This window comes from Balaenoptera musculus, chromosome 5 (assembly GCF_009873245.2).
Source record: "Balaenoptera musculus isolate JJ_BM4_2016_0621 chromosome 5, mBalMus1.pri.v3, whole genome shotgun sequence".
Classification (NCBI taxonomy): Eukaryota; Metazoa; Chordata; class Mammalia; order Artiodactyla; family Balaenopteridae; genus Balaenoptera; species Balaenoptera musculus.
In genome coordinates this window covers 95,403,850-95,419,047 of record NC_045789.1, presented here as the reverse complement: position 1 = coordinate 95,419,047, position 15,198 = coordinate 95,403,850, and the positions used below count along the sequence as shown (strand labels likewise).

Genomic DNA, 15,198 nt, shown 5'->3' with positions numbered 1-15,198 from the left:
ATCTGGGTCTTGACTGAATATCTGACACTTTCCCTCTTCAAGTATGTTTCTTTTCTAGAGCTGCCAAGTCACCTCCTTTCAGATACACTGTATCTCCATGGACTCTATCCAGCACTTGGTGAATGTTGAATATGCCTTAAGCAAAGCAGAATCTATTTCATTCGTGAAGAATAAATGACCATACTCTGTTCAGCATGTACAAAGCTGTTGGTTTATTCAGCTGGGAAGCTGGGGAAAGGCTTCCTTTGGGAATGAACAGCAAAAATGTGTTCATGAACAAGGCACTTTTACACACACACACACACACACACACAGGAACATATTATGGTTACATAAACATCAACATATTTTAATTTTTAGACCCCTCTACCTCTTCCCACCTTCCCCTAAAAAAAAACAAAAAAAAAACAACAAAAAAAAAACAACAAAAAAACAAAAAACAAAGAAAGAAAGAAACAGGTTTTTGTAACATTTTAAAAACCAACTTCATAGAACATCTACACAGGAAGTTACTGATACATTCAGTTACACTAACATTATATGGTTTCAGTTCAGTAACAAATTTTCCATTAACAAATATTTTTTTCTACCTACTATAATTCCCTCCTTTTTCCTCAAGAGGAGGCAACTAAGGTTCAGCAGGAACTACTCATTCGGTTATAAACATTCTCCTCTCTCCTTAAAGTTGCTATACATTTATAGAATTTGTGATTCCATTAATGCTTCAATTTTTTGATGCCACACTGTATACAGCACTTAATTATGGAGAATAGGAAAAAGCAAAACTAAAATAAGGAAGGATATATGATATATCTTTAACAATCTGTTTTCTGATTCCCTTTAGATGCCCAGTCAACCAGGGTCACACAAAGGTTTCACTCTTTATTGGAGGTATGTGAAAAGACTTACTGGTCTCATGCATTTTATGTATGTTGATTTCTACGTTTTGACTCATCTAAATAAACACAGCAAGACTCATTTACAAGGGTACATATCCTTTCTATTCAGCCAGAAAAAAAATCTAAAGCTAGATGTAGAAAAACAATGATGCTAAAAAACTCTTCAACTTCAGACTGTATTAGGCTGAGATTTTCTGCAGTAAAGTTCCTGAAAAGTTTGCGATGGACGTGGAAAGTGCATGAAATATTGCTTCAGGGAACATCATACAGATGAAATACTTTAATCCACTAACATAAATGCTCTCTTAATTTTTTCCCATTGGTCTTTGGAATGGGTTTTATTTGTTCTTGACTAAGGTCTGGCTGCCAAGATGCAGGAAATCTATTGCCTACAGAACAGGTGTCTGTTTAATCCCCAGGTATGATCTTATAAGCCACTTTAACTAGAGACAGCCTGGTGGGAGACTATAAAATGTTTATACTGTAACTGCAGGTTCCATAATAGGTTTGGAGCAGTGTAGGCTACTACTACACTACTGCACTCCCTCCCCCCAAAATAGGAACTCCTAAAGGGTGCCATATGTAGGTCTACCAATATAAAAAGTGGGAGATAAATCCATATTCCCACCATTTTCTTTTATCTAGTTATTCAATTTAACTCAACTACCTCCCTAGAAATGAATATCAGAGAAAAGTATGCTCAGAAGGGTGTTACTGGGAGTAGCTAACTTACCACTTTCCACAATGGCTATTCTGAAGGTTGGGTAACAAATGGGGTAGTGGCCTCCTTTTCCTTCCCATTAATAATTAGGTGTCTAGTTAAGTCCATTAGACAGGCAGAGTAAATTGCAGGGAGAACTAAGTGTGGAGAATAGTCAACTTATCTCTTGTAATAAGGTCCCTTTTGACTAATTCTCCACTGAAGTTCTCATTTTAACCACAGGGTCTTTCAAAGGGAATGCTCACAATGCGCATCTTCTGTAGTTGAGTTACAGGACTCTTGGGTATTATATTCAGTACTTGATCGTATTTTGGCATATCAGGACAGTTTGGTTGAGATGTTAGTTTCTCAACTGTGGGCTGTGGAACTGTATTCCTTTCTCGACTGGCAACACGAGAGATATGAGAAGGAACGGTGGATCTTTATAGTGATGCAGTTAGGAGTTTGTTAACTGCCTTTTGGAAGTCAGTGTAGGAGTAAGTAGTGTTGATGGATTCAGTGCGGGTTGTTTCCTTAACTGTTTTAGTTAACCAGCCACAGCAACAACCAGAAACACATGAATTAGGAATTTGTTTTAGGTACTCAGGTATGGGAGTGGCTCTACTCAATGTTCGGCTTAACTGTTTGGTGGCAAATTGCAGTGCCCCATTTAGAGTGGCATGATCTCTAGAAAGCCGGCTGGGACTCATAAGGGGCTTTTGAAAAGGTGGGACTCCACAAGAAGCTAGAGGAGGCCATTCAGGAATTGGTTCCAGTTTGGGTACACAATGGGAGCAATGGGAGAGTCTTAGTCCTATCTCTCGAAGTATATGGACTGGTGTGCTAGCATCCAAGAGTTTAGCATGATACAACCAGGAATTAGGATTTAAAGGTTTCCAAGTTGTAGAATATTTTAAAAGGCACTTAACCTGCCAGGCAAGACTCTCAAGAGGTGTTAGGTTGGGCACCACAGGGTCCTCTTCTTCAGAGGAATCCCACTCTTCCCCAGAACTCTCATTTAGGTAGTTAGCATTTTCTTCTTCCTCACTTTCTGATTCTGATAAGGGGTCAGGAGAGGGATTTCTAGGACCCATTAGAATAGAACAACAGTATAGAAAAAAAGGTACCAGAAAAAGGTAACAATCTAAGCCAGTAAAACACTAACACTGGCAAATAGAAGCAGAAGATGAGAAATCCTTTCAATAGGATTCATTTGTCTGTTTCTCAGTCTGTTACACACACACAGTATGCCTCTGGCTCGCACCACTGTGCAGTTCTTCAAGATTATGTTGTATATTCTTCACTTACAAAGAAGACAGCTCAGTTCTCAGGACCAGTTCAGTGTGTAAAATTTAGTCACTTACCAGTGGCACAGGTCAGAGTCTCTCCTTCAAATCCTGGCTACCCAAGAAGAGAAGGGGTCCTCATCTAGGCAAGCTGATTTTCTTAGCATGGTCTCAACTGGTTGTGAAATTATGAAGAGACACTTTGTGTACTCTTTTTTGCTGGCAGGGATATTATATCTATTTTCGTAATGAAAAGAAACTCAGTGGTCGCCTTCTTTGTCCGCTGGTGCAGCAACTTTTGTGCAGGGGGATGGTGGGACGAGTTGTCAAGAATCTGTCTGGTGTGCACGGATCCGATGTTTTCCATAGGTGGTGCAAATGTCCTTGGAAACTGCTGACTTAGTTGTTGGACTATCTGGAAAGTAGCCTTAACCTGTGAATGAGAAGACTAGAGACATGATATTAAAGCCTGAAAGCACTGGGTAACATTATTATCCATCTAACTTCATAGAGTATCCAAGCACATTGATGTTGAGCAAGAAGCCTTATCAGCTTTCCCATCTCTAGCACATAGGTTTAGGCAGAGTTTCCTACTGGGAATGGATCCTACCATGACAAAATTGGGAAGGAGAGCCTGGGGCCACTTCAATCTTTTGTTGGCACATATCTGGGCTAGCTTGTTTTTTATCATGCAGTTCTAGCCCAGGAAATTACTTCTGCAAAAGCAGATCCCTTATGCTCCAAACTCCAAATAGGGAGCTATAAAAGATATCTTTTTTATCTTTAGAGGTGCTTGTTGGGATTAGTTCTAGGGGACCTGTGCTGGTTGTAGAGTTCTATACGTTGGAACTCTTGCTGGGACCCCAGAGGTTGTGGTCCTATGACCATACTCTATAGATAATGAGGGAAGATGGCAGGTATAAATCTTAATATAGCAGGAGTTACAATGAATATAAACAGCTTAAACTGACAATTAAAAGGCAGACATTCAGACTGGATCAACAAAACAAAACAAGATTTAACAATATGCTGCTAACAAAAGATATTTTAAAGCAAAAAGACCCAAAAAAGGTCAAAGCTAAAAATATGAAAAAATATATATCAGGTAACTGTGGACCAGTATAAAGCTGGGACAGCAATCTTAATAACCAACAAAAAAGATTTCAAGCCAAAAAAATATAAGGGACAAAGATTGATGATAATACTAGTAAAAGGAAAACAATGAAAGTGATACACTCATCATAAACATCTATGACCCTAAAAGCACATCCTCAAAATTTCTCTAGTAACAACTAATAGAACTGACAGGGGAATATAGGCAGGGATACAAGCATTCTGAAAAAGTTAAAATATTAATATACTTCAGGTATTATATTATTTAAGTATACAAAACTCTATACCAAACAGAACAGATATTAAGTACACACATATACACACACACACACACACACACACAAATAGTTCATGCATTAGGTTATAAAGTATAACTAGATTCCAAAGGGTCATTTCATTTAGACTAAATTCTCTGACCATAATGCAATAAAAGTAGATATTAAAGGTTAGTTAAAAGTAATCCTATGTTAGGATACTAAATAGCTCATGAATTAATAAAATGGAAATCATAAAAGATATTAGATATAAAACTGAATAATAACCCCACAAGCAAAAATTTGTGGGGTATGGTCAAACCAGTACCTAGAAGAAATTTATAGCTTTGAATACATTGATGAGGTAACAAGGAAGTTTAAATACGCACAAGCATCCAATTCAAGACAATGGAAAAGCAACAGCAAAATAAGCAGAAAGGAAATAATAAAGGCAGAAATTAAACAGTATATAAAAGAATAATAGAGTGATAAAACTGAAAGACGGTTTTCTGAAAATATGAATAAGAAAAACAAAACTGGTGAGACTTATCAGGAAAGAGATTTAAAAATACCCCCCCAAAATTAAAAACGTAATGTATGCTAAAATGTGAAAACCTAGATAAAATGGCTAAATTCTAGAAGAATATAAAATTCTAAAATTTGTACAGGAAGAAATAGATAACTTGAATAAAACAGACCAGTATTAAAGAAACTCAAAAAGTAACAACCTCCTATTAAAAACACCAGGTGCAAATGGTTTTATAAGAGAGTTCCACTAAACTTCCAAGGAAATTAATACATATTTTATATAAACTGTTCCAGAAAAAAGAAAAATAGCATAAAACTCCTTTTATGAGGATAATAAAATATTAATTCCAAATCTAGAGATGAAGCAAATAAGGCTCATTTCATTTGCAAAAATTTCAAATATTACCTAACAAAATGTAATAGTGTATTAAAGAAAAAATGAACGTCATAATCATGTAGAGCTTATCATAGGAAAGAATATCTCAACTTCATAAAATTTATAAATATAAGTCACTACAGCAATAAATTAGATAATTTTATTAACTATGGATATTTAACTGTTCTTAGTTCTTGATCAACACCTATTTATGTTTTAAAAAACAAAATGCTCTTACCAAACTAGGAAGAGAAAGTTACTTTCTCAACAAGGTAAAAATTATCTACCAAAAACTTTCAGCAAATATCCTAAATGAGAAACTTCAGATATATTCCCTTTAAAAATGAAATTAGGGAATTCCCTGGTGGCGCAGTCGTTACGAATCCGCCTCTCAATGCAGGGGACAAGGGTTCTATCCGTGGTCCAGGAAGATCCCACATGCCGCGGAGCAACTAAGCCCGTGTGCCACAACTGAGCCTGCACTCTAGAGCCCGCGTGCCACAACTACTGAAGCCCGCGCGCCTACAGCCCGTGCTCCACAAGGAAGAGTAGCGCCCGTTTGCCGCAACTAGAGAAAGCCCGAGCGCAGCAACAAAGACCCAACGCAGCCAAAAATAAATAAATTAAGTAATTAAAAAAATGAAATTAGATAAGGATGACAAGGACTGATATTGTGTACCAAAGTCCTAATCAATGTTTTTTTTTAAAAGTGTGAGAACTGGAAAAAAAGATATAAAACTACTAATTTACAGATGATATGGTCATCTAACATTAAAAAAGCCTAACTTATAAACTATTAGAGCTAATAAAAGAGTTCAACAAAGTTCCTGGATCTGAGATTAACCTATGACTATTCATTAATTTAGTTATACAGCACTTACAATTTTCCAGGTACTATTCTAGGAACTGCACAAATGTTAAGTCATTTAAAATTCTCCTAACAATCCTATAAGATAGGTACTTTTATTGTCCCCATTTTATACATGAGGTTTAAGCTACCTGTCCAGGGTCATATATCTACTAAGTGATGGAATCAGGATTTGACCCCAGGCACTCTTAACAACAGCAATACTAACCATAAAATGTATTACATACATCACTTGCACAATAGGGGCAAAAAAAAAAAACCTATAAAGGATTTAAGAACTAATCAATAATATGCGAGACCTCTATGAAGAAGACTGTAAAATTCTAATCAAGGACATAGATGATTTAAAATAGACATTCCATGCTCTTGGATGGAACAATGAATATTATAAAGATAACTTTTTTTCCAAATTAATTTATACAATTCCAATATGTTAAGAATAAAATTCCACATATAGCTAAACAAACTATTTAAACAGAAGAGTAAAGTAAATATCGTGGCCTACAGGATATTAACACATATTATTACACGTTACAGAAGCCACAGAAATTAAAATAGGGTGGTTAGTTTAAGAACAAATAGTCCAATGGAACAAAGCTCAGAAACAGAGCCACGTAAGATTTAAGAATATAGTATACAGTAAAGTTGGCACATAAATCAAGGGGGAATGAATGTGTTTAGTATATAATAATATTGGTTAAAAACTGGCTCATTACATGAAGAAAAATAAAACTGTATACCTATATAATGCCACATACAAAGGAGGACTCATGACAGGTTAAAGACCTAAATGAGAATTGTAAAACTATATAGTTAATAGAATATAATGCAGAATATCTTTGTGACTTAGGGCCAGAGAAGGACTTCTTAAAAAAACATAAAGCACAAGACCAAAATACGATGAATTCAATCACATCAAAATTAATATTTCTGAAAAAAAGATTAATATTTCTGGATTGAACTAAACACATCAAGAACAAAGTTAACTACAAATCAACAACCAAAAAGGTAGCAATCTCAATAAAGAAATGGACAAAGGACAAAAATATCCAATTTACAGAAGAGAAAATCCACAGGCCATGAACTATATGATGAGTAAAGAGATATCACATTATTCTATTATTTTGGTAAAAATTAGAAAGCTGGACAATGCCAAGTGTTCGTGAGGGGACTAAAGGAACTCCCTTAGAAACCAGCACTACTGGTGGGATTACAGACTGGGGTAATCTTTCTGAAGAGCAATCTGGCAGCACTACTTAGTCAATCTATTTGCACAACTCATGATGCAGGAATTCTACTCTTGGGTGTATATACAGCAGAGAAATTCTCCATAAGACCAACATGTACTCTGAGGAGTCATCTTTGATGGTAAAGAAATAGAAGCATTCCAGGCTTCCATCACTGGAGGAGTGGATAGGTAACATGTGTTAAAAGCACATTAGAAGTATACATAGCAACATGGATGGACTAAAGGCATAGGTCTGAACGAAAAAAGCAAAACCAAAATATCAAGATCCCACTCATGCCATTATGTAGGAATGATTTCCAAAATGAAAGTTAGTAAACATCTCTAGTTTCAAATACACACTGAAGTGGATATGGTCTGGCTTCGTGTCAGTACTCTTCCTCTAAAAAACATTTCTCTGGCTTCTACTCTTTCTTTATCTAATTTAGTTCTCTGCAGTGTCTGGCATGTATTAGGGGCTTAGCAAATTTTCTGAAAAAATTAATGAGAGAATGATGAAGGCCTGCTGTAAGTAACTATACAAGCATGTTTCACTTTTATTCTAGGGAGACAAAAATTCCTAAATTATATTCAGGTAATTTGGTAGTATGTTGTACAAAGACAAATGAAATAATTTTTTTAAACAAGATCAACAAAGATAATGCTACTAAAGCAATATAAAGGTCACTGCTTATAACTTCATCTTTAAGAACATGAGTGCAAATACTTTTAAAAGTTTATAATATTATTACCTACTTCAATCTGAAAACAAAAGGAAAATTTAAAACATACCATAAGTATTTTATTGAGACAGGTGTTAACTTTTTTAAAAAAATTAATTAATAATTTATTATTTATTTTTGGCTGTGTTGGGTCATTGTTGCTGCGCCCGGGCTTTCTTTAGTGCGGCGAGTGGTGGCTACTCTTCGTTGCGGTGCGCGGGCTTCTCATTGTGGTGGCTTCTCTTGTTGCGGAGCATGGGCTCAGTAGTTGTGGCTCGCGGGCTCTAGAGCACAGGCTCAGTAGTTGTGGCGCACGGGAAGTCCCCAGGTGTTAGCTTTAATTCTTCTGTCCTCTTATATTTTTACTATTTTCATTTCAACCAGATTCCATTTGCATGATTATTGATTGGCTATACTTCAGTAATTATGTTGCTCAAAGCATTCTTTAAAAGGCTCACTCTACTTTTTTTTGTTAAGCAAAAATAAGACAAAGTTTCTTTGAAGGCATATGTAAATTCTAGAGTGAACCCATCACTGTTACCTCTTTACATTGCATGAGTAATAATACCCTCATATCAAAAGTGAATTAACCGCTTACTCTGTATACTCCCATGCATAATTTACTTTGAAAGAACCATTTTTCTGTAATTTCAGAACTAAATAGCCTTACCATATGAATTAGTTTGCTTACTTTAGTTGCTACAATTTGTTCTTTTCCCTATAGCATTAAAAGAAAAAGTCAAGGTAAGCTAAAGGCAGTGAGTTTAAGCTTAATATAGCATCTTTTTTTTTTTTTTACCAGTTTTATCGAGGTATGATTGACAAATTACATATATTTAACATGTACAATGTGATGCTTTGATATATGTATTCACTGTGAAATGGTTACCACAATCAAGCTAATTCACATATCCATCACCTCACAGTTACTATTTCTTTTTTTTTTTTTTGCATGTGATGATAACACTCGAGATCTATTCTCAGCAAATTTCAGGTATACATGATAAACTATAGTCACCATGATGTACATTAGGTCTCCAGAAAGTTTGTATGCTTTGATATCTATTTCCTCCACCCGCTAGCCACTGATAATTCCCATTCTACTCTTTACTACTAGGAGTTCAACTTTTTAAGATTCCACATATAAGTGGGGTCATACAGTATTTGTCTTTCTGTGTCTGGTTTATTTCACATGGCAGAATGTCCTCCAGGTTGACCCATGTTATTGTAAGTTGCAGGATTTCCTTCTTTTTAAAGACTGAATTGTGTATGTATATAAATGTCACATCTTCTTTATTTATTCATTCATTGATGGACACAGATTATTTCCGTATCTTGGTTACTGTGAATAATGCTGCAATTAACATGGGAATGCAGATATATCTTTGAGATAGTAATTTTATCCTTTGAATATATACCAAGAAGGGGGATTGCTGGATTATATGATAGCTCTATTTTTACTTTTTTGAGGAACCTCCATATTGTTTCCCACCAATGTGTATAAGGGTCCTCATCCTCACCAACACTTGTTATCTTCTGACTTTCTGATAATAGCCATCCTGACAGGTGTGAAGTGATACCTTATTGTGGTTTTGATTTGCATTTCCCTGATGATTAGTGATGTTGAGCTCCTTTTCATATACATGTTGGCCATTTGTATGTGTTCTCTGGAAAAATGTCTATTCAGGTCCTTTGCTCATTTTTAAAACAGGTTATTATTAATTTTTTTGCTACTGAATTATATGAGTCCTTATATATTTTTGATATTAACATCTTACGGGATATATGGTTTGAAAATATTTTCTCCCATTCCAAAGGCTGCCATTTTTGTAATCTAGTATCTTTTTTTTAACTTTTCAGATAATGTTCCAAAAATATGTTATTAATCCCCCCTGCCCAAGCTGGTCAAAATATAGTAAGGCTGACCTCTGGTGGCCAGATGCCTCATCCTCCAGTAATGACAAAATGGTTTGAAGTCACCTCTCATTTGTGGGTAACCAAATAAAATATGATAAATGAAATAATATTGTTAGAAACGTCACAGTTAAACAAAGCAACAAAGGTAGCAGGCACCCAAAGCATAAGGAGAGCTGAGCAATTAAAGGCCACAAAATAAGAAAGATGCCTCCAAATATCAGTTTGTTCTAACTTTTAGCTCACCAGTTGATTTTACATGAAAAACAAATGGTATATTCAGTGGTTCCCAAAGTAAGAATAGTTCTACACTATCTAATACTGTAGTCACTAGCCCCATGTCTATTGAGCAGTTTGAAATGTAGCTAGTGTAAAATAATTCCCAATTTCAAAGACTTAATAGGAAAAAAAAGAATGTAAATTATCTCATCAATATAATTTATGTTGAGTACATGTTGAAATGATATTTTGGATATAGTTGGTTAAAAAATTAATGCCCGTTCTAGGTTTCTTTCACCACAGCTGTCTAGGCATTCTACATTTTAGCTACAGTGAGATTATAAATGTTATCAAGTATATTCCATGCACTCTTAAACCTCTGTGCTTTCCCTCTAGCTGATTAACCTAAAATACCCACCCCTCTTGCCTTTTCAGAAATTAGACATCTTGATAATTTTGAAATTACGGGCAACCCAACTGCTACCATATTTACTATTTTAACTAGCACTTGAATACCTGCAATGTTTCAGGAATTAGGACTATGAAGAGAATAGGTGAATAAATTATGGCATGCTCATACAATAGAATTCTAGAGCAACCTATATGTACCTCAGTTTCCTCTTCTTAAAAAGACAGAAAGAACTTACAAGGGTTGTGCCTAAGGATTAAATGAAGTAAAGTGCTTAGAACAGTGTCTTGGCATATAAGGTGATGAAATAAAATTCATATTTTATGACAAGACAAGAAAAATTTAAACATAAAGTTTTTCTCTGCCTGTTTGGGCCTCCTCCCTCCCCTTCAGTGTGTGTTGTGTATCTGCACTAACCAAACCTCCTTAGGAGATAACCTTCTTTCTTAATCTTGTAAGGAGTCAAGATGACCCATGACCTACTACTCCCTTTGTAACTACAGATCTGGATTGTGTAAACTGTCAATAATACGTCATTTGACATATAACCGTTTGTCTCAAAAACATATCTTACTATGCTTAGACCTCAAAAGGGCAGGACAGTCCTCAGAGCTTCCTGAAAGATTGTCTCACAGGTTATAACCTTCAGGTTGGCTTGAATAAAATTTTCCATTTCTTTCCTAGATCAACCATTGATTAACTTTTTCTCGACAAAGGGTCCAAAAGGTGTTAAGTTATTGTTATGAAACTATCAATATGAATAAACCTCAAAAATAATACTGAGTGAAAAAAGCAAGTTGCACATAGGATCATTCATATAATGTTAGAACATGAAAACAATACAAGATACTTATTCAGAGATTTATTCATATATCATTAATACATAAAAATTAACAGTAAATTCAGAAAATCCATTGCTGCTGGGGAGGAAAGGTAGTTCAACAGGAAAAAAGGTGTACAGGCTGCTTTGTAATCTATTTCCTTAGATGTTAATTTTTGTCTCAAATAATTCCATTAAAAAACAGTTTAAAGACTTAGTTCCTGCCGGAAGGCACTCCAAATTTCTTTATCTTACCATCACCCTAAACTCTTTTTCCATTCTGTGTTGAAAACATTGCCGTTATGCACCTTTGTAAACAGGCCTCGAAAGCCGGTACATCTAGAACAAGCTGTACCTAAATTAACCCGTGCCTCTCTTCCCATACTGCCTTCCACGTTTGCAGACTCTCCACCAGACGCGGACCTAAGGCTTAAAAATACTGCGGCCCGCCTCCATCTGGAGACATCGAACATCCTCCTTTTCAGTAGACACCGAGCCGCCGCCCAGCACTTCCGCACGCCCTAGCTCTCCCTTCTTGACGGATCTCCGAACGAACCCCTCCTCCCCCTCAGCGGGAGCAGGGATTCTTCCCCTCAGCAGATTCCCTTTCTCACCCAAGGAGGATCCTTTCTTCTTCCTCGCCTCACTCCCAGCCGCAAGACCCGACTAAGCCTAGCGCCACCAGCTCTGTTCCAACAGTCACTCCGCCGCAAGGCTCGCACTCCAGTGGATACCACTTCCGGGGGCGCCAATTCCTCCTCCTCTTAGAAACGCCTCTTCCTACTCGGAAAACGGTTTAAAAGACCCTAAACGCAAGCGCCCCATCGGTGCGGTTGAAGGGGGTGGATCCATCTCTTCCCACTCTCGTCGCTCTAAGCTCTCGCGATAGTCTCGTGTATTTCCGTCTCCCGCGGGAGTTATTTGAACGCTCTGGCGGTTACCACGCCCTCGGCTGTCGGCCGCCTGCTGACCCGAGTCTGAAGCGTACTTGTGGAGTCTCCGACAGTGGTCAGTCGGGCCAGCTGCAGCCGAGCGCGGACAGGCTTCGTCACGACCGGGTCCCGGCGCCATGGGGGCGGAGAAGAGGCTGCTGCCGATTAAGGAGGCCTTCCAGCTGGCGCAGCAGCCGCACCAGAACCAGGCGAAGCTGGTGGTGGCGCTGAGCCGCACCTACCGCTCGGTAAGCGATGCGGCCCGCGGCACCGGCCCCCGCCCCTCCCTTCCCCGGCTCGGCCTGGCCTCTCCCAGGGGCTTCCCGCGACCTTCCCGACTCCGCGCACCAAGACTCCAACCTCCTTAACTTTCCCGACCCGGTTCGGAGAGGCACACTCTTCCCCACCCCACCCCCGCCTCTTCCCAGCGGCCTCCGGCGCGGACCGTTAATCTGGCGGTGAACGTGGAGAAGCGTTTGCGCCTGGGGGCGACCGGCATCTAGTGTAGGGCCGCAGCGTGGATCCTGAACGCGGTGCTCCAGCGGCTGTTGTCCTTCAGGTCACCGCCCACATTTAATTACTTAAACCTCGCCCCACTGTTAAATTGTATCAAATCACCAATTAGCAAATTAATCGTTAGAACCTGGCTCTTCTTAGTCATGTAAATACTGTTTGTTTCGTTTTTAAATGAAGCCTCAAGAAGAATAGGACCATGAATTTCGGGAGAATAAATTATCTTGAGGTCCGAGAAAAATTGTAAGTCAGTATAGGGCTTGGGGATATGAGGTAGGATGTGAAAGTTATATCAAAAGGAAATTGCTGTGTAATATTAAGGGTAATACGGTAAAATGCAAAAGCTGTTGTTGATTTTGGGTTTTTCATGAAGAAGCAGATTTTTACGAAACTGATACCAAGGCATCATATTGAGAATTCAAGGGTGTTAAAAAAAAAAAAATCAGAGGAATCCTTTCACTGTCAAAATTCATGTTTGTTTTCTTCCTGGGAGAAATAAATTTCTCTGGAGAGAAATTTGTGCAAATTTATTTCCCCTTTGATGGCTTGGATAATTGAGAGTTTACTATATAATGATTTTAGTTTGTTTGCGTTAGGGCTGGTGTTTTCAGTGTCTTAGAGTAATGTTGAGAAAAAAGGATTTTATCCCTGCAGTTTGTGAAGGGTTTCTTTTCTCTTTCAGGTGGATGACAAAACAGGTTTTTATGAGGATTTTGTTCATTACCTTAAGTATGCTATGGTGGTCTATAAACGAGAACCAGCTGTGGAGAGGATAATAGAATTTGCAGCAAAGTTTGTTACTTCATTTCACCAATCAGATACGGAAGATGATGAAGAAGAGGAAGATGGTGGCATTTTAAATTATTTGTTTACTTTTCTATTAAAGGTATAGGAAAGTTAGAATTTCGAGGGAATATTGTAGAAAAGTTTACTATTTTAAAAGGGCCATGGGAGTTTGTGTATCTTAGAGAATGAATATCTGGTAATTGAGAAAATGTCTGAACGAATCTGCCTTTTATAGGAAATATTAGAACTGTCATTAAGATTAAAAAGTGAACTTTAAAAAATAACTCCAGCATTAAATTTTTAATGACCATTCTAAACCAGTTCTTACATACATTTGTTTGAAATGGGTTCTCTAGTTCAGAAGTAAAGAGTTCCTCTGAAGACGAATATGCTCTTGTAATTTAGCAGATACTTTAGACTGTGTATTTTGAGACTATGTTATGTGATGTGTATTTAGCATGCATATATGGATCAAGGTAGCAATATAGTTTTTCTGCAAGGAATGAAGTATTGCTATAAATTCTTGAATTCTAAACATATAGAATTCAAATGGTATGTCATTATTTAGTAATGTTATGTGACTTGGAATAAATTTTGTTTTGTTTCTGTTTTAGTCTCATGAAGCAAACAGCAATGCAGTTAGATTTAGAGTGTGCCAGCTCATAAACAAGCTCTTGGGAAATATGCCAGAAAATGCCCAGATTGATGATGATTTGTTTGATAAAATTAATGAAGCCATGCTTATTAGATTGAAAGATAAAATTCCAAATGTAAGGATACAGGCAGTTCTTGCTCTTTCACGCCTTCAGGATCCCAAAGATGATGAATGCCTGGTGGTTAATGGTATGTATAGCTCCCTAAATCCTTTTTCAGTTTCACTGACTTTGTTCAATTCTCAGCAGATGTATTTTCTTATTATGAAATATTATGGAAGAGCATAGTTTATATATACACACGCACATATATATATGTAAAAATATATGATTAAAAGAAAATACCCAAGTAGCCACCATCCAACTTAAAAAAATAGAGGATCATCAGTACCTCTGAAGCCTCTCTTATGTCCCTTTCTAGTTATATCACTCTCCCTCCGAATTAATGAATATGTTGAATTTTGGGTTCCCTTTTGTTTGTTTAAACAGTTAACCACATGTATATACTTCTAAATAATGTTTAAGTTTTGCCTATCATTTTGTATGTTTTGTGGATCATACTATATTTTTCTGTGCTCTCAACATTATTTCTCATTGTAACATTCATCCATGTTGATAGATTACTGATATACTGTTCTATTGTATGAATGTAAGACAATTTTATTGTTTCTAACATTGATGGACCTTCTAGTTGTTTCCAGTTATTTTCCTCTTAAAATACAGTGTCGTTGCTATGAACTTTCTTACACAGTACATGGCTTCTGGTGCACAGTTTTTCTAGGATATGTACCTAAGGGTGGACTTGTTGGGATATGTGCATTCAGCTTTCTTAGATGAGGTACAAGTGTTCTACAAAACATTTTATCAATTTATATTTCCAATAACAGTGCATAAAAGTGTTCATTGAGCCATATCCTCTCTAGTGTTTGGTACTGTCAGATTTTTAAATTTTTGTTAATCAGGTTGTATGTATCATATGTC

The 15,198-nt window shown here is 37.0% G+C and overlaps 2 protein-coding genes across 5 annotated transcripts in view; one reads left to right on the top strand and one right to left on the bottom strand.

Moving 5' to 3' along the window:
• Nucleotides 1–448: 448 nt before the first annotated feature.
• On the bottom strand, nt 449–12,180 carry DCAF16 (DDB1 and CUL4 associated factor 16). Of its 3 annotated transcripts, XM_036852225.1 has the most exons (3): nt 11,948–12,139; nt 8,642–8,689; nt 449–3,333 (listed from the first exon to the last, which is right to left on the bottom strand). In XM_036852225.1, the coding sequence occupies exon 3, from the start codon at nt 2,691–2,693 to the stop codon at nt 2,043–2,045; it is 651 nt and encodes a 216-aa protein (XP_036708120.1). In that variant the 5' UTR covers nt 2,694–3,333; nt 8,642–8,689; nt 11,948–12,139; the 3' UTR covers nt 449–2,042. The 3 variants fall into 3 exon arrangements, 1 of the variants encoding a protein (XP_036708120.1); XR_005019922.1 differs by lacking the exon at nt 8,642–8,689 and having other exon boundaries at nt 449–3,318; nt 11,948–12,180; XR_005019923.1 differs by lacking the exon at nt 8,642–8,689 and having other exon boundaries at nt 11,948–12,068.
• Nucleotides 12,181–12,270: 90 nt separating this feature from the next.
• NCAPG (non-SMC condensin I complex subunit G) overlaps nt 12,271–15,198 on the top strand; it is a 38,380-nt gene continuing 35,452 nt past the window's right edge. Inside the window, exons 1-3 of one of the 2 annotated variants that reach the window (XM_036852212.1) lie at nt 12,271–12,513; nt 13,461–13,664; nt 14,179–14,407. In XM_036852212.1, the coding sequence (XP_036708107.1) occupies nt 12,403–12,513; nt 13,461–13,664; nt 14,179–14,407 (544 nt within the window). In that variant the 5' untranslated portion in view covers nt 12,271–12,402. The remainder of the gene's footprint in view (nt 12,514–13,460; nt 13,665–14,178; nt 14,408–15,198) is intronic. The other variant, XM_036852213.1, reaches the window with a different exon arrangement.